At 47.4% G+C, this 26495-nt stretch overlaps 1 protein-coding gene across 4 annotated transcripts in view; it reads left to right on the top strand.

Moving 5' to 3' along the window:
- Positions 1 to 26495, top strand: part of LOC105010769 (neurobeachin) — a 248833-nt gene that overhangs the window by 108805 nt on the left and 113533 nt on the right. For 2 of the 4 annotated variants that reach the window (XM_029119586.2, XM_020048904.3), the window contains exons 32-40: positions 474 to 586; positions 817 to 1148; positions 8371 to 8522; positions 10648 to 10774; positions 11320 to 11433; positions 12734 to 12861; positions 17505 to 17566; positions 22262 to 22326; positions 25595 to 25703. In XM_029119586.2, the coding sequence (XP_028975419.2) occupies positions 474 to 586; positions 817 to 1148; positions 8371 to 8522; positions 10648 to 10774; positions 11320 to 11433; positions 12734 to 12861; positions 17505 to 17566; positions 22262 to 22326; positions 25595 to 25703 (1202 nt within the window). The remainder of the gene's footprint in view (positions 1 to 473; positions 587 to 816; positions 1149 to 8370; positions 8523 to 10647; positions 10775 to 11319; positions 11434 to 12733; positions 12862 to 17504; positions 17567 to 22261; positions 22327 to 25594; positions 25704 to 26495) is intronic. The other 2 variants (XM_029119588.2, XM_029119587.2) reach the window with 1 other exon arrangement.

Genomic DNA, 26495 nt, shown 5'->3' with positions numbered 1-26495 from the left:
TAGCTTTAGGCATTACGGATTAAGTTGAGGCATTATGGCCTGGGGTAAGGCGTAGGCCTAAAATGGACATTACATTGTGGTTAAGTTTGGGCTTAGGTTAAGTTTCACATTAGGATAGGGATTATAGTTGTGGCGTTCGGGGACAGGGCCGATTCATTTCTGGTGTCCACAAGAACAAATGTTTGTGCGTGTGTCAGGCTTGGTAGTCATTAATGTAATGTAAATTTAGACAACCAAAACTCAGTAACGTAGTCTGGTTGTTTCTTTCTGAATTTAAAGTAATGCAAAATGTATTCATCTAGTTATTCAAAAATAACTATATTTGAACTAAAACTTGTTTGCCCGGCTATGTAACCGATTGTAAAATAGTTTCTTATTTTTTTACATATTACATTTAGTAACTGATTCCTGACAATCAATTTAAACAATGTGATTAGATGTATTCCGTTCCTCCCCAACCCTGTGTGTTCCAGAGACCCCCCTAGCATACACTGACCATAACAAGGATCCCCGGACACCCATGGATGACCACAACATAGAGAGGTGCTCTCTGCCCCACACTGACTCTGGCATTGGGGAGGAACAGGTAGCTTCACTAGACCATGCCCTGTGTCCTCTACACTGTGCCTGTGATGTTTTATTTCATTTCATTGTGGTTGTATTGTACGGCATGTTGCTGTGCTGTATTAGTGGGTTTTACTGTACAGTGTGTTTCTAGGGTATGTAACTAAATTACCCCCCCCACCCCCACAACCCACCCCCCCAACCCCCCCACCCCCCCCACCCCTTCAACCCCCACCCCCCCCCACCCCCCAGGTGACCAATGTGTTCAACGGGGCAGATCTGGACCATCCAGGCCCCAGGGGAGCAGACCTCCTGTCTTCCCAGCTCTATAGCCTCTCCTCCCAGATTAAACAGAGCCAGGAGTCCCTGGTGGACCCACCTGGCCTTGAGGTCCTGAAGACCGCTTCCTCCATCTCCTCCATCAGCCAATCAAACATCAATGTCAGAGAGATCCTGAAAAGCCTAGTGGCTGCGCCTGTAGAGGGGGCAGAGCCTGGACCAGAGCCCCTTCCCCACCCCGACCTTACCCTGCAGAGAGAGACCCATCACCCCACGCTGCCTATGCAATTCCACTCCTTTGACAGGTACCCCCCCCCACACACACACACACACACATACAAAAATAAATGAGCAATCACATTAATTGTGTAATCATCTGCCGTCACTATACACCTTACGAATCATATGGTTCCACTCTTTTAAAGGGTGCTGGAGGCCGCTGCACTTGTTTGACACATTGAGCTGTAAAGGAGCCTGTATTGCTGGTTTGAAAGCAGTTGATGAGTTGGTGACCAGCAGGCTCCAGTTTTAAACCATACCTTCTCCCAAATTTGTGGGGGCCGAAATCAGAAAACATGTCCTTCAAAGTAGTTTACAAAGCTTATAACACCCGCTCAACCAGAGTACAGCCCACCATGCCATTCTGCTGCTTATAACACACACTCAACCAGGAAGTAATTGGCAATACTGTTTTGAAAATTCCTTAAATGAATGCATGTGTATTTCTGCAATATGTCCGTTTAAATTATATGATTTTTTAAATATTATTTCAAGCCCGGTATTGTGCGCATGTGCACAAAAGTGTTTTGTGTGTTTGTTTGTTTTGTTTGTGTGTGTGTATGTGTGTGTGTGTGTGTGTGTGTGTGAGACAGCATGTGTTGTGTGTCTACATTCCCGTGGTAGATAAGAACGCAATAATCTGTGTGCTGTCACTGTAGTAACCTACAACTGACAGGGGGTCAGGGTTTACATCCCAGAATCCTTTCTGTCTGGTGAAGGCTTTGAACATAGAAGATAATTGAACTAGATTTAGGACCAACAAACCCTCCAACCATGTCGAGATAGGAAGACCTGTTTTGGTGTGGGTATATCTGTGTGTGTGTGTGTGTGTGTGTGTGTGTGTGTGTGTGTGCTTGTTTATATATGTGGACAAGATGGAGGAGAGATGGAGGGAAGAGCAGGAGATGAAGGATCAGACGAAGGAGTGCAAAGGTCTCCTGGGCGCTGATGACTGATTAAACAGAAGCGTCCCCTCCGTCTCACCCTTCCCTCCTCCCTCCCCCAGTCCCAGCCTGCCTCCTCACCCTTCACAGCTCTAATACGCCCTGGCAGGGTGAAATGAGTTGCCAGCGCTCTCTGTATTATTTTTGAAATGCTTTCACACACAGTGTCCAGGTCCCACATACGCCTCCTTCATGCTTTAATGCCATCCTGCCTCAATTTGCTGTGCCTAATTATTCTCCACCTGCCAACAGAATGAGCTGCCAGTGTTGAGTGGGCCTCAGGACGGCTGGGCTGTCAGGCCTGAGGCTGATAGGGGCTGACAACATCAAAACAGAGCACAAAGAAAAAGCTCTGAGCGTTGAAAGGAGGGCTGAGTCCCCTGGCCTCTCAGTCTGATAGGCTCTCTGAGGTGGACTTTTCAATTAGAGACTTCAATACCTACAACTGGATGGCCAGATGGGACCCAGTGCCTGACTCTGTAAACCTTTAAATCTCCCTCCATCCTTCCATCCTGAAGTACACCTCACATCCAGTAACTGTATAGACACATAGATATATACATACTTTGTCTGGGTATTGTGTCCTTCTAGAATGCTTTGTGTCATGCTCTTCCATGTACAATCATATCGTCCTTGTGGTGGATAATTAATTGCCCTCACCAGATTAATCCTCACTATTCCCTGCTGCTCAATTGAACACACCCCTATTAATAAAATATGTCTTTAGATCATCTTTGCATCAATCATGACGACTCTGCAAATTAATTATTCATATCAATGGTTGAATTTTGATCACCAGTATCTGACCGTATCCGAGACACACTGCCACTGCTGCACACGTCGTCCATACCATCTCAAAAATGGGATTTGAAAATGTCAAATGTATAATAATCATTTACTGTGTACTTCTTTAATGTGTACTTTTTTATCGTTTATGTACCTAATCCTCCCGTGGCCCTTCAAATGTTCAGTCTGATATTGGGGAATAGGAAAGACATTTGAAAATATTCTCATTCACTGCCCTGAACCCACCCCTTTACCCACAGCATTGTTATTTGTCTATAGATGCAGTAGGGAGGTTAATGGAACTCCAACAGAACATTAGAAATGTAATTGTAACGCTTGGGGGATCCCATGGGTGTGAACATATGAATCTCCATATTGACCCCCTGGAGAGTACATACACTGCTTAAAAAAAGGGAACATTTAAATCACACTTTGGGTCTCTGTGAAGGAAAACATTGAAAATATATTTTTTACTGTACATTGTGTAATTCATTAACAACAAAATTACGTAACAATGGTCAATGTAAAACAAAATCACAAAACGATTGCAGGCTGGATTCAAAGTCACACCTAAGTAAACAATAGAAATCACAGCAACTCATAATATGACTCAGTAGTGTGTATGGCCCCCACGTGCCTATATGCACTCTCGAAAATGTCTGGGCATGCTCCTGATGAGATGGCGGATGGTGTCCTGGGGGATCTCCTCCCAAACCTGTATCAGGTCAACAGTGAGCTCCTGGACAGTCTGTGGTGCTACTTGGTGGTGTTCCGATACACCGATATATAAAGTCCCAGAGGTTCTCAGTTGGATTCAGGTCTGGGAAACCTGAGGGCTAGTCAACAGCAGTCAGGGTACCATTGACTAGCACGTGGGAGTCTGTGTGACCGTCCAAGGATATGTCTCCCCAGACCACCACTGACCCACTGCCAAACCGGTCATGCTGGATGATGTTGCAGGCAGCATAACGTTCACCACAGCATCTCCTGACTTTTTCACATCTGCCAGTGTTAATCTGCTCTCATCTGTGAATAGAACGGGGTGCCAATGACGAACCTGCCAATTCTGATGTTGTCTGCCGATTGCCAGTCAAGCTGTACAGTGCTGGGCTGTGAGCACAGGTCCCACTAGAGGACGTCAGGCCCTCATGCAATACTCATGAAGTTCATTCATCTTCATTCATCTTCTTCCGCTTATCCGGGGCCGGGTCACGGGGGCAGCAGTCTAAGCAGAGATGCCCAGACTTCCCTCTCCCTAGACACTTCCTCTAACTCTTCCGGGGACACACCGAGGCGTTCCCAGGCCAGCCGGGAGACATAGTCCCTCCAGCGTGTCCTAGGTCCATCCCGGGAAGGCCTTCAGGAGGCATCCAGAACAGATGCCCAAGCCACCTCAGCTGACCCCTCTTGATGTGGAGGAGCAGCGGCTCTACTCTGAGCTCCTCCCAGGTGACCGAGCTTCTCACCCTATCTCTAAGGGATCGTCCAGCCACCCTGCGGAGAAAGCTCATTTCGGCTTCCTGTATCCGGGATCTTGTCCTTTCGGTCATGACCCAAAGCTCATGACCATAAGTGAGAGTAGGAACGTAGATTGACCGATAAATCGAGAGCTTCGCCTTGCGGCTCAGCTCTTTCTTCACCACGACAGACCGATACACATTACTGCAGAAGCTGCACCGATTCGTCTGTCAATCTCCCGTTCCATCCTTCCCTCACTCGTGAACAAGACCCCTAGATACTTAAACTCCTCCACTTGAGGCAGACACTCTCCACCAACCTGAAGTGGGCAAGCCACCCTTTTCCGACTGAGGACCATGGCCTCGGATTTGGAGGTACTGATTCTCATCCCCACCGCTTCACTCTCGGCTGCAAACCGTCCCAGTGCATGCTGAAGGGGCCAACACGACAGCATCATCCGCAAAGAGCAGAGACGAAATTGTGTGGTCCCCAAATCTGACACCCTCCGGCACCTGGCTGCGCCTAGAAATTCTGTCCATAAAAATTACGAACAGAACCGGCGACAAAGGGCAGCCCTGCCAGAGTCCAACATGCACCGGGAACAAGTCTGACTTACTGCCGACAATGCGAACCAAGCTCCTGCTTCGGCCGTACAGGGACCTGACAGCCCTTAGCAAAGGACCCAGGACCCCATACTCCCGAAGCACCCTCCACAGGATGCCGCGAGGGACACAGTAAAATGCCTTCTCCAAATCCAGAAAACACATGTGGATTGGTTGGGCAAACTCCCATGAACCCTCCATCACCCTGTAGAGGGTATAGAGCTGGTCCAGTGTTCCACGGCCTGGACGAAAACCACACTGTTCCTCCTGAATACCCTGGCATAGACTTTACCGGGGAGGCTGAGAAGTGTGATCCCCCTGTAGTTGGCACACACCCTCCGGTCCCCCTTCTTAAAAAGAGGGACCACCACCCCGGTCTGCCATCCCAGAGGCACTGTCCCCAACCGCCACGCAATGCTGCAGAGGCGTGTCAACCAAGACAGCCCCATAACATCCAGAGACTTGAGGTACTCAGGGCGGATCTCATCCACCCCCGGTGCCTTGCCACCGAGGAGTTTCTTGACTACCTCAGTGACTTCAGCCCGGGTGATGGACGAGTCCACATCTGAGCCCTCAGCCTCTGCTTCCTCAATGGAAGACGTGACGGCGGGATTGAGGAGATCCTTGAAGTACTCCTTCCACCGCCCGACGACATCCCCAGTTGAGGTCAACAGCTGCCCACCTCCACTGTAAACAGCGTTGGTAGGGCACTGTTTCCCTCCCCTGAGGCGCCGGACGGTTTGCCAGAATCTCTTCGAGGCCAGCCGATAGTCCTTCTTCATGGCCTCACCGAACTCCTCCCAGGCCCAAGTTTTTGCCTCCACAACCACCCGGGCTGCAGTCTGCTTGGCCTGCCGGTACCCGTCAGCTGCCTCAGGAGTCCCACAAACCAACCAGGCCTGATAGGACTCCTTCTTCAGCTTGACAGCATCCCTTACTTCCGGTGTCCCCCACCGGGTTCGGGGATTGCCGCCTCGACAGGCACCGGAGACCTTACGGCCACAGCTCCGAGCGGCCGCTACGACAATGGAGGTGGTGAACATGGTCCACTCGGACTCAATATCTCCAGCCTCCCTCGGGATCCAGTCGAAGCTCTGCCGGAGGTGGGAGTTAAAGATCTCTCTGACAGGAGACTCGGCCAGACGTTCCCAGCAGACCCTTACAGTACGCGTGGGTCTGCCGAGTCTGTCCAGCTTTCTACCCCGCCATCGGATCCAACTCACCACCAGGTGGTGATCAGTTGACAGCTCCGCCCCTCTCTTTACCCGAGTGTCCAAGACATACGGCCGCAGGTCAGATGAAATATCTACAAAATCAATCATCGACCTATGGCCTAGGGTGTCCTGGTGCCACGTGCACTGATGGACACCCTTATGCTTGAACATGGTGTTCGTTATGGACATACTGTGACTAGCACATAAGTCCAATAACTGAACACCGCTCAGGTTCAGATCAGGGGGGCCGTTCCTCCTAATCACGGCCCTCCAGGTGTCACTGTCGTTGCCCACGTGGGCATTGAAGTCCCCCAGTAGAACGATGGAGTCCCCAGTCGGAGCACTTTCCAGCACCCCTCCCAGAGACTCCAAGAAGGTTAGGTACTCTGCACTGCCGTTCGGCCCGTAGGCACAAACAACAGTGAGAGACCTATCCCCGACCCGTAAGCACAGGGAAACGACTCTCTCGTTCACCGGGGTAAACTCCAACACATGGCGGCAGAGCTGGGGGGCTATAAGCAAACCCACACCTGCCCGCCACCTCTCACCATGGGCAACTCCAGAGTGGTGAAGAGTCCATCCTCTCTCAAGGAGTGTGGTTCCAGGGCCCAAGCTGTGCGTAGAGGTGATCCCGACAATCTCTAGTCGGAACCTCTCAACCTCACGCACAATCTCAGTCTCCTTCCCCGCCAGCGAGGTGGCATTCCATGTCCAGGGATCGGGTTGTCGAGGCCCCCGCCTTCAACTGCCGCCCGATCCTCGGGCTGAGCCCGGCCGGACCCCATGGGGAAAGGCCCGGCCACCAAGCGCTCGCATACGAGCCCCAACCCCGGGCCTGGGTCCAGGGTGGGTCCCCGGCTGCGCCACACCGAACAACGTCACGGTCCTCAAAATTTTTATCATCATTAAAGGGTTTTTGAAGACTCCTGAAGTCTGTTTAGAAACATAGGCAGAAACATGCACACCAGTAGCCCACTGGATGTCATTTTGTTGGGCTCTGGCAGTGCTCCTCCTGTTCCTGCTCGCACGAAGGCGCAGATACCATTCCTGCTGCTGGGTTGATGCCCTTTTAAGTCCCTGTCCAGCGCTCCTCGTGTAACGGCCCGTCTCCTTGTATCTCCCCCATGCTCTTGAGTCTGTACTGGGTGACACAGCAAACTTTCTTGCGACGGCATGTATGGATGTGCCATCCTAGAGGAGCGGGACTACCTGTGCAACCTGAATGGGCTGCTGGTACCGCCTCATGCTATCAGTAGTGACAAAGACACTAGCAAAACAAGAGAAGAATCAGTCAGGAAGGGTAACGAGAGAGCAATTGTCTGCGGCCACCACCTGCAAAACCATTCCCTTTTTGGGGGTTGTCTTGCTGTTGCTTCTCCAGTGCACCCTTTGTCACTTTCGTTTGCACCAAAACTGGTGAGATTAATTCACAATCGCTTAAGCTCCCTAACTGGACAGATTGATATCCCTGAAGTTGAGTGGACTTGGTGTCATACTGTGACGACTAAGTGATCCCTTTTTCTAAACAGTGTATGAAAGTCGGATTTCTGAGAATCCATTGCCGGCCTGTAATTAGATCAAATTTGACGTCACATCATTCAACATTTAAGTGTTATTTAGTCATACTGTAAAAATATTAAAAAAAACAACAGGAAATGCTTTTTTGACTGCACAGGTTTGGCCTTTAATGTCCATCAATGCATCTGATTGGTCATTCAGCCGGTCACCTTTCTGTGCGTGTTTTATCAGTTTTCAGTAGTGAATGAATATCTTCAGTAAATCTTAGTGATCTGAATGTATGCTTTGTGCTCTCCGAAAAGAACCATGGGAAGGTCACAAGTTTAGTTGTCTTGAGACAGCATTTACATCCAAAATGCAACCCTATCCACTATGCAGTGCTTTCTGTTCAACAGGGCTCTAGTAAAAACTAGTGCACTATACTGGCCATGAAATGCCACTTGAGAAGCATGCAATGCTGGCTGCCTTTCGTGCCTGCCTCCCTTCCTCCATGTGATGTGTTCCAGTGTGTATAAATATCGAGGGATAACCAGAGGTGTCTTCGTACAACTGTCTTTTTATTTCTATTTCTATCTGCTTTTAATGATTTAATGTTTGTCCTAACAACTTAATGAGCATTACTTTCATTACAATTAGCCTCTCCTTTTTTCTTACAACTGACCTTGTTGTACTGTGTCGGTCACTTTGTGTGTGTGTGTGTGTGTTTGTGTGTGTGTGTTTCTGTAGGAGTGTGGTGGTTCCAGTGAAGAAGCCTCCACCTGGTAGTCTGGCTGTGAATACAGTGGGACATGCCTCCTCTAGCAGCCTGGGAACAGGCTCCACGCCCAACATCTTTGCTGCTGCCTCCAACACCCCCAAAAGCATGATCAACACCACTGGTAAGTCTACACCCTTTACATGATCAACACCACTGGTAGGCCTACACCCTTTACATGATCAACACCACTGGTAGGCCTACGCCCTTCACATGATCAACACCACTGGTAAGTCTACACCCTTTATATGATCAACACCACTGGTAGGCCTACGCCCTTCACATGATCAGTATCACCGGTACGCCTACACCCTTCACATGATCCCACACCACTTGTAGGCCTTCACCCTTTACATGATCAACACCACCGGTAGGCCTGCACCCTTCACATGATCAACACCACCGGTAGGCCTACGCCCTTCACATGATCAATATCACCGGTAAGCCTACACCCTTTATATGATCAACACCACTGGTAGGCCTACGCCCTTCACATGATCAGTATCACCGGTACGCCTACACCCTTCACATGATCCCACACCACTTGTAGGCCTTCACCCTTGACATGATCAACACCACCGGTAGGCCTACACCCTTCACATGATCAACACCACCAGTAGGCCTACACCCTTTACATGATCAACACCCCTGGTAGGCCTACACCCTTCACATGATCAATATCAATGGTAGGCCTACGCCCTTCACATGATCACTGTCACGGGTAGGCCTACGCCCTTCACATAATCAACACCACCGGTAAAGCCTTCACCCTTTACATGATCAACACCACCGGTAGGCCTACACCCTTGACATTATCAACACCACCGGTAATCCTATACCATTCACATGATCAACACCACCGGTAGGCCTACACCCTTCACATGATCAACACCACCGGTAGGCCTACAGCCTTCACATGATCAACACTACCGGTAGGCCTACAGCCTTGCTACATGGCTTGTAAATGTAGGAGATGGGGTTAAAGGGGGAAAGGGTTGATTTAGAATCTGCCTGATATACTAGTCCAGTGAATGATGTTACTGTCCTCAGACCCATGAGGTTATTAATAATACTCTTCTAATGTGACCGGCCAGTAAAGTGGTTTGATTCCAAGCAACTGTCGCTGATGGTAGTTTCTTAGTATTTAATCTGAGTAATTACTGCAGATCTTAATGACCCACTGGGCCTGGAATGTGTCCTCTGAAACCAGTACAGAAATAGAAACAGGATATGCGTCCCAAATGGCAGCCTATTCACTGCAGTGATTTTGAACAATGTCCTTAGAGATCTGGTAGCACAATATGAAGAGAATAGGGTGCCGTCGAGGATGCAGTTATGACTGGTGTTCATTAGTAGAGTGTAGCAACTCATAATGGCCACCAGAGGGAACTCTCTACTCCTTTATCCATTGTTAGCCTTCGAACCAGTCCTGTGTCCCACAGTTGTGTCGTGGTTACGTTGTATAAATGTTATTTGAGTGTTCCTTCCTGATTCCGTGATCCATGCTGTGGAGCCCACGTTTCCGTAACTCACCAGGCCTCTGAGAGAACCCACTTAATGTAGAGACCATTAGGAGTTCCAACACCTATTAAATGTTGATGGCCATACAGCAGGAATGTGAGACATGTGATAGACTCCAAATGGGCTTTCAGCTAAAGCCAGGGCACTTCTATCCTCCTGAACCCATCTCTCTGTCTGTCTTTCACAGATTATTCTTTCACAGACTCCCTTTGTTATCCCACTCTCGTTCTCTCCCACAGTCCCTCTCCTTGTCTCATTCCATCTTTCACTCCCTCTTTCTTCATTGGCTCTCTCACCCCCTCCCTCCTCCATTCTCCTCCCCTCCTGTACCTCTGTTCTGTCCTATAGATGTTATTTGTCAACATGACCCATGAACCCTATGACATGCATGTGACACGTGTAAAAGACATGGATGGAAAAGCATTGTAATTGTATTATATTAAACTTTTAACCCAGTAATGGAATGGAACTAATTGACAAGACATTCCACAGATGTAGTAACAATCCACTGCGTTTGAACAACTAATTGTAGTGGTCCAACATGGTAGGAATCAGACAATCATATGCTTTCAATGGCCCTGGGCCCTGTTACTGCAGCAGACTGTGGGAGGTTTAGATTAACACATGTACACATTGTATACCATACATATACGTATGCTAGGTGTACAATATCTATACTTCTTCTCACATAGTGTTCACGGTTTGGTCTGTATGTTTGTACCCTGCAGGAGCTACAGACTCTGCCTCCTCTTCCTCCACCTCTTCGTCATCCTTCGTGAATGGGGCCACCAGTAAGAACCTACCTGCTGTCCAGCCAGTGGCGCCCATGCCTGAGGACACAGTGGAGAACATGAGGTGGGGGCAGGCTGTGGCTAGACTCTGTGTCCACAGGGCATTTGACGGCTGCAGACACAGACTGTACGCTGGAGCCATAGAACAGTGCAGGCATCTCTGTATTAGAGTTGAACCACTGCTCATGGCATTGCGTGAATGGTAATGCAGAGAGAGCCGGGTTTGTGTTTGTGTGTGGGTGCTTGTGTGTATAGGGTGTTAAGATGTGTGTAGACACGGTTGTGACCTTGAGTCCTCATCCCCACCTTCTGTAATGGTTTGTGGCAGACATCTCTAGTGCTGCGGAAAGCCTATCTCTATCTTCCAGTCCCACAGCCTCGGCACACACACACACACACTGGCTCTGCCTCCCTCTTGTCTCCTTCTAAAGGAATTGCAAATCAGTTGCCATGGCAGCAGTAACGAACATCACTTACCGTAACCGTGGAGTCAATGATAGAAGGTTGCAGAGGTGTGTGTGTGTGTGTCTGTCTGTGCTAGACATGGGCCCTGGTGAAAAGTAGTTGGATGTCCGTCATTGTGACTCCTGTAATCTCTTTGTATTTCAGTGAGTTGCTCTGTGAGGTGGACCTGGACCAGTGTCTGAGAGCCTTTAGTTCGTCCCTGCCAGGGGGCCACACAGAGAAAGAGATGGCCCCCAGAGGTGCAGGCCAGTGTCATAGGCAAGCACTGTTTAACCTCACCTACACAGATGTGACTCTCTCACAGACTCACTCATCTCTTCACCTTTGTTTTCATCCCAGGGGCCCGAGGGGCAGAAGAAAGCCCTGTAGTCCTTCCCATGCCAAGCCTCTGTCTCTGTTTGGGTCTCTTTGTGTGTGTCAGTCTTTGTCACTCTGTCAGACTTTCTGTTTCTGAACTTGTGCAACAAGCAAGGTTTCTGAATCTGCGGGTCAGTTAATGAAATGTCTTGTTTCATGGACCCTTGGTTACGTTCGGATCCTGCTGAACAGTTTAAGCTACAACATGTGATAACCCCATGGCAAAAAGACTTGACGTCCGGGAGCACATACGTCTTCTGTCTTTGCAATATTCACCAGCAGTGCAGGACACACCGAACTGACTGGACAAGACCGGGAACGAAATCAGACTGGAACAGAAGAACATCATTATTGTTCTACATAGAAGATCATACAACATTAATGCATGATTACCTTTTAACTTCCAAAGGCCTTTCTGATGCATTTTAGTTACTTCAAACCATCCTTAAGATCACAACACTGTGGGAAACGCTGACGTTGACACAACAGCGCATTGCACTTAACAACGCTCAACATAATACATGTTTAGTACATTACTCTTATCAAAGACATTGAACACTTCTCACAGAACCAGTATGTCTTATTGTCATCTAGGAATGTATTCATGTACTTGGGAATGAAGGAGTGTTTATTCATGATCAGCTGATAGCAGCCTAAAACATTTGCCTGAGGGGAGGAACTGCTACTTGGAGTAGAACCCTGGGGGTTCCCAGGGTCTCCCAGACTCACTGATACTCACAAGATACTCTTACCTCTAATATATGTACTAGACAGACATAGCTTACATTAACAAGGTATTATTGGCCATTGATAACAGTACATAAAAGATGAACATAATAATTATAGTGGCCAGAACAGTTTGGGAAACCCTGTCAACAGGGTGAAGGCATTTCCTCGCTCTGCGTGGTTGCATTCCAAATCACCCAAAAGGGTGTAAATAGACATTACTGGAACTATGCTGTGTGAGGGTTCGGGTTAGATGTACTGTTGTTTGTGAATGTTGTTCTAACTCTCATGTACTAACCCAGGTGTTCTCTGATCTGCTCGCCAAACAACCCTACCTAACCATGTACTCATCTGTTTTCCTCTTTTGTCTTTCTGTCACTGTTTCTCTCCTCCTCGTCATTCTCCATCCCCTCTTCATTTCCCTGTCCCATCTTTTATCTCTCTCTCTCTCTCTCTCTCTCTCTCTCATCCACAGTATCACCACAAAGTTGGAACGTGCGTTAGAGAAGGTGGCTCCCCTGCTCAGGGAGATCTTTGTGGACTTCGCTCCATTCCTCTCAAGGACTCTTTTGGGAAGCCATGGCCAGGAGTTGCTCATTGAAGGTATAGTTCAATATTGTTTTTCTGTACTCCACCTGTCTGTCTGTCTCACTTTCTACTGGAAACGGAGTGAGTAACAGTGCAGAGGATTTGCGCGGACACATTTGAAATAACTTTTTTGGTAAGACAAAGGTTACGTTCATCCACACTCAAGGATACAAATAGCACCTTATTTTTCGCGGTACAGCCTGGCCATAACTACCGCCACAGAGCAGCACCTCGCTAGCCTCCATAACCACCCCCACAGAGCAGCACCTCACTAGCCTCCATAACCACCGCCACAGAGCAGCACCTCACTAGCATCCATAACCACCGCCACAAAGCAGCACCTCACTAGCCTCCATAACCACCGTCACAGAGCAGCACCTCGCTAGCCTCCATAACTACCGCCACAGAGCAGCACCTCGCTAGCCTCCATAACCACCGTCACAGAGCAGAACCTCGCTAGCCTCCATAACCACCCCCACAGAGCAGCACCTCGCTAGCCTTCATAACCACACCCACAGAGCAGCACCTCGCTAGCCTCCATAACTACAGCCACAGAGTAGCACCTGGCTAGCCTCCATAACCACCCCCACAGAGCAGCACCTCGCTAGCCTCCATAACCACCGCCACAGAGCAGCACCTGGCTAGCCTCCATAACCACCCCCACAGAGCAGCACCACGCTAGCCTCCATAACCACCGCCACAGAGCAGCACCTTGCTAGCCTCCATAACCACTCCCACAGAGCAGCACCTCGCTAGTCTCTTTGATTTTGTCTTAGATCGTTCTGCAATCTGACTACACAACCAAACTAACACACAAACACAGACGAGCATATACCAAGTATCGAGCTAGAGGACAAAACCGCCCAAACACAACCGAGCCCGTGTTCATCAAGCAGAACAAGGAACAAGGATGAGTGTTACCTGTTATACCGTACTTCTTTACGAAGAAGATGGAACCAAAGAACAGGGGCAGTACTCCCTTCAGGCTCATTCAGGGGCCTCCATTTAACAGGAATTACCAGCCATTCATCACTCAAATGACCAGGGGTCACGCCCTGAGACCCAGTCACCCCTCCTTTTCACCCCGCTCACACACACACACACTCTGGTCAGTGTGGTAATCATGCCCAGCCACCCTGGCCTGGCCCCTGGCCCATGATGCACTTGAATTGAGAAAGAGGCCCATGAGGCCAACAGAGCTGTCGTTGTCATGGCCTCCCCCCTGCCTCCCCTTTCTCATCCGCCACTGCCCCCCCCCCTCTCATCCCCCTCTGCCTCCCCCTACATTTCCTCTTCCTGCTTCTCTCTGCCTCCCCTCTCCCTGCTTCTCCCTGTCCTTTAAACTCCCTCTGCCTGTCCTTCCTCTCTCCATCTACCCTCCCCTCTCGCTGCCCAGCCTGCCGGCCCATGGCTTCACAAGGCCACATTCAGCCCAGTGTTTTAACCTTGCCCTGATCACAGGAGAGGCCCAGTCAGAGGGCAGAGCGTGTTTCAATAGAACACATCTAGTTTGTGTACCAGCATATGGCCATGGTCCACGGTCGTTAAGCCAGCATACCAGCCCACAGCCAGGCTGCCTGAGGGCCAGGGTCACCCCACCACCTGACCCCCTGTGATAGAGAGCTGAGTGATGGGAGATTTGCTGTCTGCAATAACGACAGGTCAGCTGTTGTATGCTGGCTGTGTGTGTGTGTGTGTGTGTGTGTGTGTAAGAAGAGGTCATGTAGCTCTCTGTGGACTAGCAAGGGGTCATATCCTCTCTCAGTATTACCAACAGTCAGTGTTAGTGTCATTGCCTGGGACAGCAGGACAATTCACAGACTTCACATTAGACAACACTTGGCCACCTTTGTTAGGGGCACTGGGATCTATTTGAGATGGTCTAGTCGTACAAATATCCTCCGCAGCAAAGGTTCTGATGGCCAGAGGCGTAGTAACAACCCCCACCTCACAACCCATGTGACCCCATTACTGTTTAACTGTTCACACCCCTCTTGTTAACTGGGAGAATACATGGCAGTTTAAAAGCTCTTACATGCATTCCATGTTGTATGTGAGTTCATATGATACTGTATCTCACAAAAGTTAGTACACCCCTCACATTTTTGCAAATATTTGATTATACCTTTTCATGTGACAACACTGAAGAAATGACACTTTGCTACAATGTAAAGTAGTGAGTGTACAGCTTGTATAACAGTGTAAATTTGCTGTCCCCTCAAAATAACTCAACACAGCCATTAATGTCTAAACCACTGGCAACAAAAGTGAGTACACCCCAAAGTGAAAATGTCCAAATTGGGCCCAATTAGCCATTTTCCCTCCTCGGTTTGACTCGTTAGTGTTACAAGGTCTCAGGTGTGAATGGGGAGCAGGTGTGTTATATTTGGTGTTATCGCTCTCACACTCCCTCATACTGGTCACTGGAAGTTCAACATGGCACCTCATGGCAAAGAACTCTCTGAGGATCTGAAAAAAAGAATTGTTGCTCTACATAAAGATGGCCTAGGCTATAAGAAGATTGCCAAGACCCTGAAACTGAGCTGCAGCATAGTGGCCAAGACCATACAATGGTTTAACAGGACTGGTTCCGCTCAGAACAGGCCTCGCCATGGTCGACCAAAGACGTTGAGTGCACATGCTCGGTGTCATATCCAGAGGTTGTCTTTGGGAAATAGACGTATGAGTGCTGCCAGCATTGCTGCAGAGGTTGAAGGGGTGGGGGGTCAGCCTGTCAGTGCTCAGACCATACGCTACACACTGCATCAAATTGGTCTGCATGGCTGTCGTCCCAGAAGGAAGCCTCTTCTAAAGATGATGCACAAGAAAGCCCACAAACAGTTTCCTGAAGACAAGCAGACTAAGGACATGGATTACTGGAACAATGTCCTGTGGTCTGATGAGACCAAGATAAACGTATTTGGTACAGATGGTGTCAAGTGTGTGTGGCGGCAACCCAGAGAGGAGTACAAAGACAAGTCTTGCCTACAGTCAAGCATGGTGGTGGGAGTGTCATGGCCTGGGGCTGCATGAGTGCTGCCCGTACTGGGTAGCTACAGTTCATTGAGGGAACCATGAATGCCAACATGTACTGTGACATACTGAAGCAGAGCATGATCCCCTCCCTTCGGAGACTGGGCCACAGGGCAGTATTCCAACATGATAACGACTCCAAACACACCTCCAAGATGACCACTGCCTTGCTAAAGAAGATGAGGGTATAGTTGATGGACTGGCCAAGCATGTCTCCAGCCATAAACCCCATTGAGCATCTGTGGGGCATCCTCAAACAGAAGGTGGAGGAGCGCAAGGTCTCTAACATCCATCAGCTCTGTGATGTCATCATGGAGGAGTGGAAGACGACTCCAGTGGCAACCTTTGAAGCACTTGTGAACTCCATGCCCAAGAGGGTTAAGGCAGTGCTGGAAAATGATATTGGCCACACAAAATATTGACACTTTGGGCCCAATTTGGACATTTTCACTTAGGGGTAATTTGTTGCCAGCGGTTTATATAATAATGGCTGTGTGTTGAGTTATTTTGAGGGGACAGAAAATGTACACTGTTATACAAGCTGTACACTCACTACTTTACATTGTAGCAAAGTGTCATTTCTTCAGTGTTGTCACATGAAAAGATATAATCAAATGTTTGCAAAAATGTGAGGGGTGTCCTCACTTTTGTGAAATACTGTAAATGTAATCAAGTGGAGGGCCCTTTTGGAACATTCTCCATGTCTCTATCCCTGACTAAGTTTCAGCATGTTTTATTCATGTAACAGCATAAGATCACATCCAATTTCCAATTCTGGAAAGCTCTCTCTTTCCTGTTTTGTTGAAACAGAGGAGATGTTTGACATCCCTGAAATGGTGTCTGTCTGTGTGTTTATCAACATGTTGATAACTCATCCCTGGTTGTTGGCTCGTGCTGTCCATCACGCTGATAGACATATCCATGTAACCGTGCCAACAGGCTTTGGCCTCACCAGAAGGGCTTCTCTGGTAATCACTGCAGTGTTTGTGTATATCCTTTTAACTGTCATTGGAAAGGTTTCATAGTGATTTAAGTGCTGGGAACTGTCGTGGTCCATGTGATCCAGTAGTCTGCGCTGCAGCCTCTGATGCACTTGTACTGCTGCAGCATGGGTTCAAATCCGGCCCCATACTCTTCCAGCAAAAACGTAAACTTTCACCACTCTCCTGACCAATAACATGCTGGAAAAAATATATCTCTTTAAAATAGTTGAGCCCGAGTCAAACTGTCATTTGTGATTTATTCTTTTTAGCTTTTATTGCTTTATTTGATAAGGACAGAGGCGAGATAAACCAGAGGGGAAAGATATAAATAGAGAGAGGATAGAGATAAAGGAAAGTGAGAGAGAGCGATGGAAAGAGTAGAGAGACAGGGGGATGAGACAAAGAGACAGAGGGATGAGAGTGTCAAAATATAGAAAGAAAAATAAAGGAGTGAGAAGAGAAGGTGGAGAGACTAGAGGAAAGGGAGTTGTAAAAATAGCCGTGTCAGATTGGAACCCATGCTTCAGTAGTATACATGGTCAGAGCTCGTCGGACCGTTACATCTCCCTAAGCCATGCTGCTTTTCAGCTCTGATTGTAACTTTGCTATGTCGTGTGTGATCCTGTGCTCTGTACCCACCAGGTCTAGTTTGTATGAAGTCCAGCACCTCCGTAGTAGAACTTGTCATGCTGCTCTGCTCTCAGGTGAGATTATCTCTTCCTCCTGACACTTCCCTTCTGTTCTCTCGCTCCTTCATTGCTCTGCACACCTCTTTCTTTCTCCCTTGCTTCTCTCTCTCACTGTGTTTAGCATTCCCTTTCTTTACCTCTGGTCATTGAGTCTGCTTCCAGCTCCAGCCCCCTAGGATCACACCATTGTAGGTTTTAATCACAACATGTCCCCTGGTCTCTGTTCGCTGTTCTCCTCTCTGTCCCCTGGTCTCTTCCCTGTGCCCTGGTCTCCTCCCTGTCCCCTGGTCTCCTGTCTGTCCCCTGGTCTCCTCTCTGTCCCCTTAGTGGATTAGCTACACCTCATGTAAAGCTACGCATGATTGATTACCTCAGCTCTGACCCAGCTCTCTGGGTAGCGTTTAACATCACAATGAGTCCCAGTCCTAATGTACTATAACAGTTAGAATAGAACACGAGATAGTTAACATACCTTCTGTCAGTCAGACAATCCATCTTGCAGGGCCAGTCAGTCCATAAGGAAGACATTAGGGGTGCCTTTCTCACTGAGTATCCACTCTGCAGTGTACGGAGCCCAAACCCCCTGTGACAGCAACATGGCCCGGACAGTCCTGCTGCATTGGGCCAGTCAGCTCTGAAGTGGCGCAACCTGCCTGTCCCGTAGTGCAGTGCAGACCCACGTATCTGCTTTCAAGGGCTGATATTCAGGAACTTTCCTCTCTCTACTCATGGAAGCAACCGGCCTTGTGATAGTGAATCACACTGTTACTATCACAAAGTTTCTTAGCAGATTTTTCCTGTGTCTGTCTGTATCTGTCTAGAGACTAGCTTAGAACTATGCCTCCAGGATGTCTACCTTCACTTCCCAGCTAAACCTCCTTCTCTGTTACCCCCCCACCCCACCCCCACAACAAAGATTACATTACTGCAGCTCTTCCAGTTCCTGCTATTAATGGCTCCTGGGATGAAACCTAGCCTGAGATATTGACCTGTCAGAGAGCCTGAAAGTGGATCTTCTGGGCCTGTTTTCAACCACATTTGGCCACATCCTGCAACATTGGCAGGCATGGGCATCGTGGGGCTTCGGAGTCCTGCTCTGACTTTTCTGTGCGGGCATAGGCTGTGGCTGGACAGCAGACTCACTGTGTCTGTCCACAGACGGCCTGGTGAATGAGAAGGTCAAAAAGCTCTGTTTCTTGTAACAGCTTAAACACAGGGGATCTAGATTGGAGCCTGGGAGATTTACTGACGGAGGGCCTCCAGATGTGGAGAGCAGAGCAGATAAAAGACTACACCCTTTCATACTGACAGCCTGGATTGAGACACCAAAAATACTGCTGTCTGCCTGTTGCACACTGACATTGTGAAGTATGACAGCCTGCAGAGTGAAGTGAAGGAAAATATAACACAAACAATGAAACTGAAGCTTTTGTTGATTAGCTGTTTTAGTTTTTTTGTAATGGTAGGTGATAAGGGATCTTAACTGTTTGTAATTACAGTTACCATGAACTTTAGAAGTTTTGTTGTTAAGCCCATAGACAGAGTTCGGCCAGCCAGCCCATAACTAAATGTTCTGTTGGTCAGCCCATAACTAGACTTTCTTTTGTTCAGCCCGTAACTAGATGTTCTGTAGGTCAGCCCATAACTAGATGTTCTGTTGGTCATCTCATAACTAGATGTTCTGTTGGTCAGCCCATAACTAAATGTTCTGTTGGTCAGCCCATAACTAAATGTTCTGTAGGTCAGCCCATACCTAGATGTTCATTCTTCTACAGGTCAGCCCACAGTCAGCATTTCAAAAGTTTTTTATTGTTCAGACAGATTTTCTGGGCTCGGCTGCAGGTCAGCCTGTAGTACAGGCTCATTGTGCAGGTCAGCGCATAGCCAGGTTCTACAGGTCTCTGTAGCCAGAGGTTCTACAGGTCAGCCCAAATCCAGGGGTGCTGTTTCTCAGCCCATAGCCAGAAGTTCTACAGGTCAGCCCATAGCCAGAGGTTCTACAGGTCAGCCCACAGCCAAAGGCTCTACGGGTCAGCCTATAGTCAGAGTATATACAGGTCAGGCTATAATCAGAGTATATACAGGTCAGCCTATAGCCAGAGTATATACAGGTCAGCCTATAGCCAGAGTATATACAGGTCAGGCTATAATCAGAGTATATACAGGTCAGCCTATAGCCAGAGTATATACAGGTCAGCCTATAGCCAGAGTATATACAGGTCAGCCTATAGCCAGAGTATATACAGGTCAGCCTATAGTCAGAGTATATGCAGGTCTGCCTATAGCCAGAGTATATACAGGTCTGCATATAGCCAGTGGTTCTACAGGTCAGCCTATAGCCAGAGTATATACAGGTCAGCCTATAGCCAGAGTATATACAGGTCAGCCTATAGACAGAGTATATACAGGTCAGCCTATAGCCAGAGTAAATACAGGTCAGCCTATAGCCAGAGTATATACAGGTCAGCCTATAGCTAGTGGTTCTACAGGTCAGCATATAGCCAGAGGTTATACAGGTTAGCCTATACCCAGAGATTCTGGGTTCTGTTTCACTGCATGTACATGAAGGATTGTGTTACTTCCTCCAAGAGAAGCACGTCAGCCCTTATTCCCTTCAAATAGGCAGTGGGCTTCCCCCAAATCCCTGCAAACACAACCCGACCTCTGGGACCTAGCCGCCCAAAAGAAGGACAGGAGTGTATGAAATCCCTGCAATCACAACCTGCCCTCTGGGACCCAGCTGCCCTAAAGAAGGACAGGAGTGGATGAAAGCTTCTGAAGTTCCATTCCACTGTTACCAGAAAGTTTCCTTTAACTCAGTCAGACAAAAGAGAAGATCCCATCAGTTCAGACTTTCACCCTGTCCAACCTGATGTCACTTTCCTGGCATTGCACGAGACACATCTGCTTTGAATTCTGTATTTATTTTTGTCACGTGAGTGTGGTTCAAGCAGACCTTCAGAAGACAGGCTGTACATGAGCCCTGTCCAAATCAGTAACAGCTTATTTTAGAGAGAGAGAGATGTAGGAAGGGATGGAGAAAAATCGAGACAATATTGTAGCACTTCTTGTAGATAAAGAGGAGAACATTCTGGAGAAAACATGTGGAGACCAGATACACAACATATCTGAACCCTCTCTGTGACTTAATGTGAGATGGAACTGTGTTCTGTAGGTTGGTCCAGTCTTCGACACACTAACAGCCGCTATGGTTATAGAATACTCCTATACACTTTATTATCAACGTGAATCAATATTAAAACGTTTCATCTTGAAGTTCTTTGAATCGTTAATCCCAATTAATGTATTTGCCAGTTTGACTATGTTCTTGCAAAGCCTCAAGAGTGACGTCTTTAAATCCCAACCATTTACTTTGACCAGTCTTGAGATATTGGATGGATTTACAACTACTTTAATGTTTTTGATTGTTTCTAAATTGGAAGAATCTCATTGGTTTGGCCCATCTATGCACGAGCAGCCCTGCAGTTCGGTTGCCATTACACCTGACACTTAGAAAACTGAAGTTCTCTTATCATCTTTCTCTTTTGAACTTTGGCCTCCTCTGTTTTCCTTTCCATTTGCACCTAAGCAAGCGAGTAAAGAGCCGTGGTTCCCAGAGTGCAATGCCCTCCGCTCTCCTCCACTTCCAAACAGTTTTTTAATCATTCCCAGACTGGATAGGGGCGTAGGTGGGTGGGGGGGGGGCATGGCCCCAGGGCTGCAGCCGCTCTAGGCTTTTACTCCACACTGCAGTAGATGGCTCTGGTCTCCTCTGTCATCTGTCAGTGTGTGGACAGAGGAAATGGTTGTATTTAAGACCAGGGATACAGTTTCATCCCCAATTACATCTCTCTTGTGTTTACCGATCTGTTCACAGAGGAAGGCTTGTCCAAAATGACACTCAATTCACTATTTAGTGCACTGCTTTTGACCAGGGTCCATGGGATAATAGTGTGATATGTAGAGAAAACAGTGCTGTTTGGGAGGCATTGTTTAAGAGAGGACACATGCAGGGCAGAGATTCAGATTTCTATTGCCAGAATTTCTCTTGAAAGGATTCTATAACCAAATTCCTTCTTTCCTTACTTGAATTTAACCTATCAAATGTGTGATGGCTATTTCAACTGGACTGGAGATCGGCCACTTTGAGAGATCCATGTGTGGCCATTTGAACTGTACTGGAGATTGGCCATTTGGAAAGATCCATGTGTGGCCATTTGAACTGTACTGGAGATTGGCCATTTGGAAAGATCCATGTGTGGCTGTTTGAACTGTACTGGAGTTGGCCACTTGGAAAAAAAACATGTGTGGCCATTTGAACTGTACTGGAGATTGGCCATTTGGAAAGATGTGCAGCTTTTTATTGCATAAAAAAGTCTGGTTTGTCTGATCCACTGCTTTTACTGTACATGCATTTATATATTTATTGTTCTGATTTGCGGAGCTTCCAGGGAAAGTGTTATATAATTGTTTTTTTTATTACTATGTTATTGTTACATTATTGCTTTTTCATTGTAAATTAGCCCACTGATCTGTTTTTTTAGCCACCGCCTTGAAGCACTTATTTAAATGTAATGAGCATGGGATTTTTATGTCTAACTTTTTATGGACTGCAGGAGTAACCCCTCCCCAGCCTCGTCAAAGGCTTTGACTACCACATACAAATGTCAATGATCAACTAACCAACCTTTCTACCTCTCTCTGTTATAGGAGTGGCAGAACTCCATCCAGAAAAATGCTGGCCTTGCCTTCATCGAGCTCATCAACGAGGGAAGGTAGGTAGCAGATTCTCACACACACTTACACACACGTGGATGTGCACACGGACACACATACACATCTGAGGTGAATGTTAGGGGTAGATTAACATTTACCTGCTGGTTTCTGGAGCATAGGACGCTGTGTTTTGTCTGGTAGCAGGTTAAACGTGTTCTGCCCTACAGGGTCAAATGTATCAGACTCCAGTAGTACAATCATCAAAATAGCTCCTTCTTGCACTGTGTACACTCCCAAGCCATCTCTGATTGTGACAGGCTCAGGTCAGACAGGGTTTTATAGAGTGGATAAGCCTCCAAGTGCATCTGGTGACCCATCTGTGGAACCCTTTCACACTCCAAGCCCCAGTCTAAAGCCGTATAGTTTAGTATTTGGAGCATTGTATGTGCTATAGAATGGTATTTTGGTTTGATTTCCTTGGTGGGCCAGGAAAAAGTATGAATATATACACATTAATTACTCTAACTCATTCTGTAGAATAAGCATCTGCTAAATGTAAATGTCTGTGCCACAGCACTATACCCCAGCCAGAGTACTATACCCCAGCCATAATACTATACACCAGCCAGAATACTATACCCCAGCTAGAATACTATACCCCAGCCACAGCACTATATCCCAGACAGAATACTATTCCCCAGCCAGAGCACTATACCCAAGCCAGAGTACTATACCCCAGCCAGAGTACTATACCCCAGACAGAGTACTTTTCCCCAGCCACAGCACTATACCCCAGCCAGAGTGCTATACCCCAGCCAGAGTACTATGCCCCAGCCACAGCACTATACCCCAGCCAGAGTACTATACCCCAGCCACAGCACTATACCCCAGCCACAGCACTATACCCCAGCCACTGCACTATACCCCAGCCAGAGCACTATACCCCAGCCACAGCACTATACCCCAGCCACATCACTATACCCCAGCCAGAGCACTATACCCCAGCCAGAGCACTATACCCCAGCCAGAGCACTATACCCCTGCTATACTGTTATACCCAGCCGCAGTACTATACACCAGCCAGAATACTAAAACCCAGCCATTGTATACCACGTACAAAAAAGTATTATCAGTCTCATGCACAGGATACAGTATGTATAAAACAGTACATTAGAATGCTTCCAAGCTCTCAAAAACAGTGACTTGGTAGTAGACACAAACAAATTCTATATGTACCCCATGGCAAATTCACTCACCAACCAGCCATCACCTGATCATTGCTGCCAAGCACTGCGACCATGTGACCGCCAAAACCAGTCTCTCATTGAAACCTCCTCTCATGAGGGATGAGGTTTCACTGTGCACCACCCTCAGAAACCCCCTGGTGGACCAATATATAGACCCTTATTCAGTGGGGGTGTGGCCCCCTGGTGGGCCTATATAAAGACCCTTATTCTGTGGGGGCGTGGCCCCCTTGTGGGCCTATATAAAGACCCTTATTCAGTGAGGTGTGGCCCCCTTGTGGCCTATATAAAGACCCTTATTCAGTGAGGGCGTGGCCCCCTTGTGGGCCTATATACAGACCCTTATTTAGTGGGGTGTGGCCCCCTGGTGGGCCTATATAGAGACCCTTATTCAGTGGGGGCGTGGCCCCCTGGTGGGCCTATATACAGACCCTTATTTAGTAGGGGCGTGGCCCCCTGGTGGGCCTATATAGAGACCCTTATTCAGTGGGGGCGTGGCCCCCTGGTGGGCCTATATACAGACCCTTATTTAGTGGGGGCGTGGCCCCCTGGTGGGCCTATATACAGACCCTTATTCAGTGGGGGCGTGGCCCCCTGGTGGGCCACTACATTACTGTAACACTGTCATGTGGTGCTGTCCAAGGTGCTGCGGACACTTCTCTCCTACACCGCCTGTGCTACTTTAATGTAACTATTTAATAAATGGCTTCAATGATCTCTGTAGTGCACTCGTTTTGTACAATGCAGTGTACAGGGGAACGGCTGCCATTTGGAACACGGACCTGCTGTTTACATCCAACCAGCAAGCTGCAGTCCTCTGAACAACAGTCAGCTGACCAGCTAACTACAGTCCTAGTTTAGAACTCTTGTGTCTTGACTAGAGGATATGACGAATTGCTCAGAACTCCGAGTGCAGTTGAAATCCGGTGACCTCAGTGGTCTGAGGACTCTCCCTGATACAAAAGAGGACTCCAAAACGACACCATACCACCATATTCTTTCATGGTTTGAAGGGTACAAAATCCACTTGTCACTTACATTTCACTGGATTGGGTGGTGTCATTACCCCTGCGACTCTTTGTTTCTCTATTTTCCATTAATGTTGTGACCACTGTTATGCTTGGAGGGACCTGACTAACACACTCTGATAATGGCTGAAATGGGCTCAATAGAGTGTATGGTCTGACCGCATTACCACACCTTAAGAAAGCAGGCTTTATTTCTGTCAGTGTTGATGTTTTGAGCAAAACAATAATTCTCTACTGTAGAATGGTTTACAAATTAGAAGTGATGAGATGGAAGCAATTTCTGAATACCATCGCTAGAATAATAGGGATTTTATCTGATCTCAATTACAAATGTACAGTATGTATTTAGTATATTTCGACAGACGTAATCTGAAGCCAAGTGTGTTGAATTTGAATTTGAGGGTATCCTTCAAAAACGTGTTGAATTATGCAAGAGAAGGCCACAATTACCATAATTAATTAGGACGTCTAGACAGGGAAGGTGAGTGCTGGTAGGGCTATACACGTCAGTGGTGTTATATTTAAGACCTTCATATTAATTTATTCATGCATGCAAATAGACTTCATTTATATATGCAAATTAGGCTCATATGACTTTTTTTTAATAACAAAGTTACACAAAAATAGTAGTTGAACAAAAATAGTATTTATAAAAACAGTTATTTTTAACCCTTGTTGAAAATAAAAACAGTTATTTTTAACCAAAATGTTGTCGACTTTGGGACACAGTGTTGCCCTCCAATTAAAACAGAGCCGGCTCAATGTAGTGTAAAGTGGCACATCATCTCCACACAGTAAACTAGGTGCTTTTGATTTATTAAAAAAAAATTGAACTGTGTTCAGCAGCAGGAATAGTGCAGGCCAAAGGCAGAAGAAGTCAGTCAGTGAGGCAGAGAAGTCAGTCAGTCAAGGGATGAGGAGAGAATCGGGGCTGCTGACATCCAGAATATGAAGATGAGGTTGGGGGGATGAGTGTGTGTAGTTATGTGCTACAGCCTCAGTGAACATCGTCTGTCTTTCTGCCTGAATTAATTTGACTGTCTTGCCTTTTTCAGGTTGCTCTGTCACGCTATGAAAGACCACATTGTACGGGTTGCTAACGAGGCAGAGTTCATCCTCAACAGACAGAGAGCCGAGGATGTCCACAAACATGCAGAGTTTGAGGTACCGTACATAAAATACACAGCAGTGGACCATGGGCTCTGGCTGAATGGTGTTGCTAGATGGCCCTGTTCTGGAGGCATTGAGTTGAGTTTGTCTCCCAAATGACACCCTGATCCCTACATACTGCACCACTTGACCAGTGCTCTGTACAGGGCACAGTGTGCCACCCCGTTAAAAAGTAATGCATTATGTAGGGAATATGATGCCATTTGGGAGGCAGACTGAGTTTGCAAAAGGGTACTGCTGGATTAGCTGCAGCTCAGTAATCCCTGTGTCTCCCCAGGAGGATCAAATCCCTATCATTAGGCCACTCCAAGGGATTAGAATAACCAGCCAGCTAGCAATATTAATAAGCAAACTATATGACAGGCCAGATATAATGTATTAATATTGGTCTTATTAGCTTAGCCCCAGAGACTGTACTTACCTCACATCAAATGCTTTGCCTGTTCTCACTACAAAGCATCACACCATTGAATTCTGAGGGTGGTCTGCAGTATTTAGACAGTATCTTCATGCCAAATTGCACTGTATTCTCCTTTGAGAAAGGCTTTCGTTTTGAGATGGGCTTAATAGGTTTTGGTTACTTGTAGTGCAATTTATAAGGAATGGTGTAATTTGGGGTGTGAATATCAAAATGTTCAACTTCACCTGGGTCAAAACCTGGGTGACTGTGACGGGTATCTTTAATCGCAAGATTATTTAGCAGGTGGATAGGAGCTGTCTTCTTTTGTTCAGCCTGAACAGGTCTCCTCGACCGAACCTCCTCACATACCCGGCCTCGTTTTCAGG

The sequence above is a fragment of the Esox lucius genome, chromosome 1 (genome assembly GCF_011004845.1).
Source record: "Esox lucius isolate fEsoLuc1 chromosome 1, fEsoLuc1.pri, whole genome shotgun sequence".
NCBI classification, from domain to species: Eukaryota; Metazoa; Chordata; class Actinopteri; order Esociformes; family Esocidae; genus Esox; species Esox lucius.
Note: the sequence above shows the minus strand (reverse complement) of the source record. Positions and strands in the feature narration are given on the sequence as shown.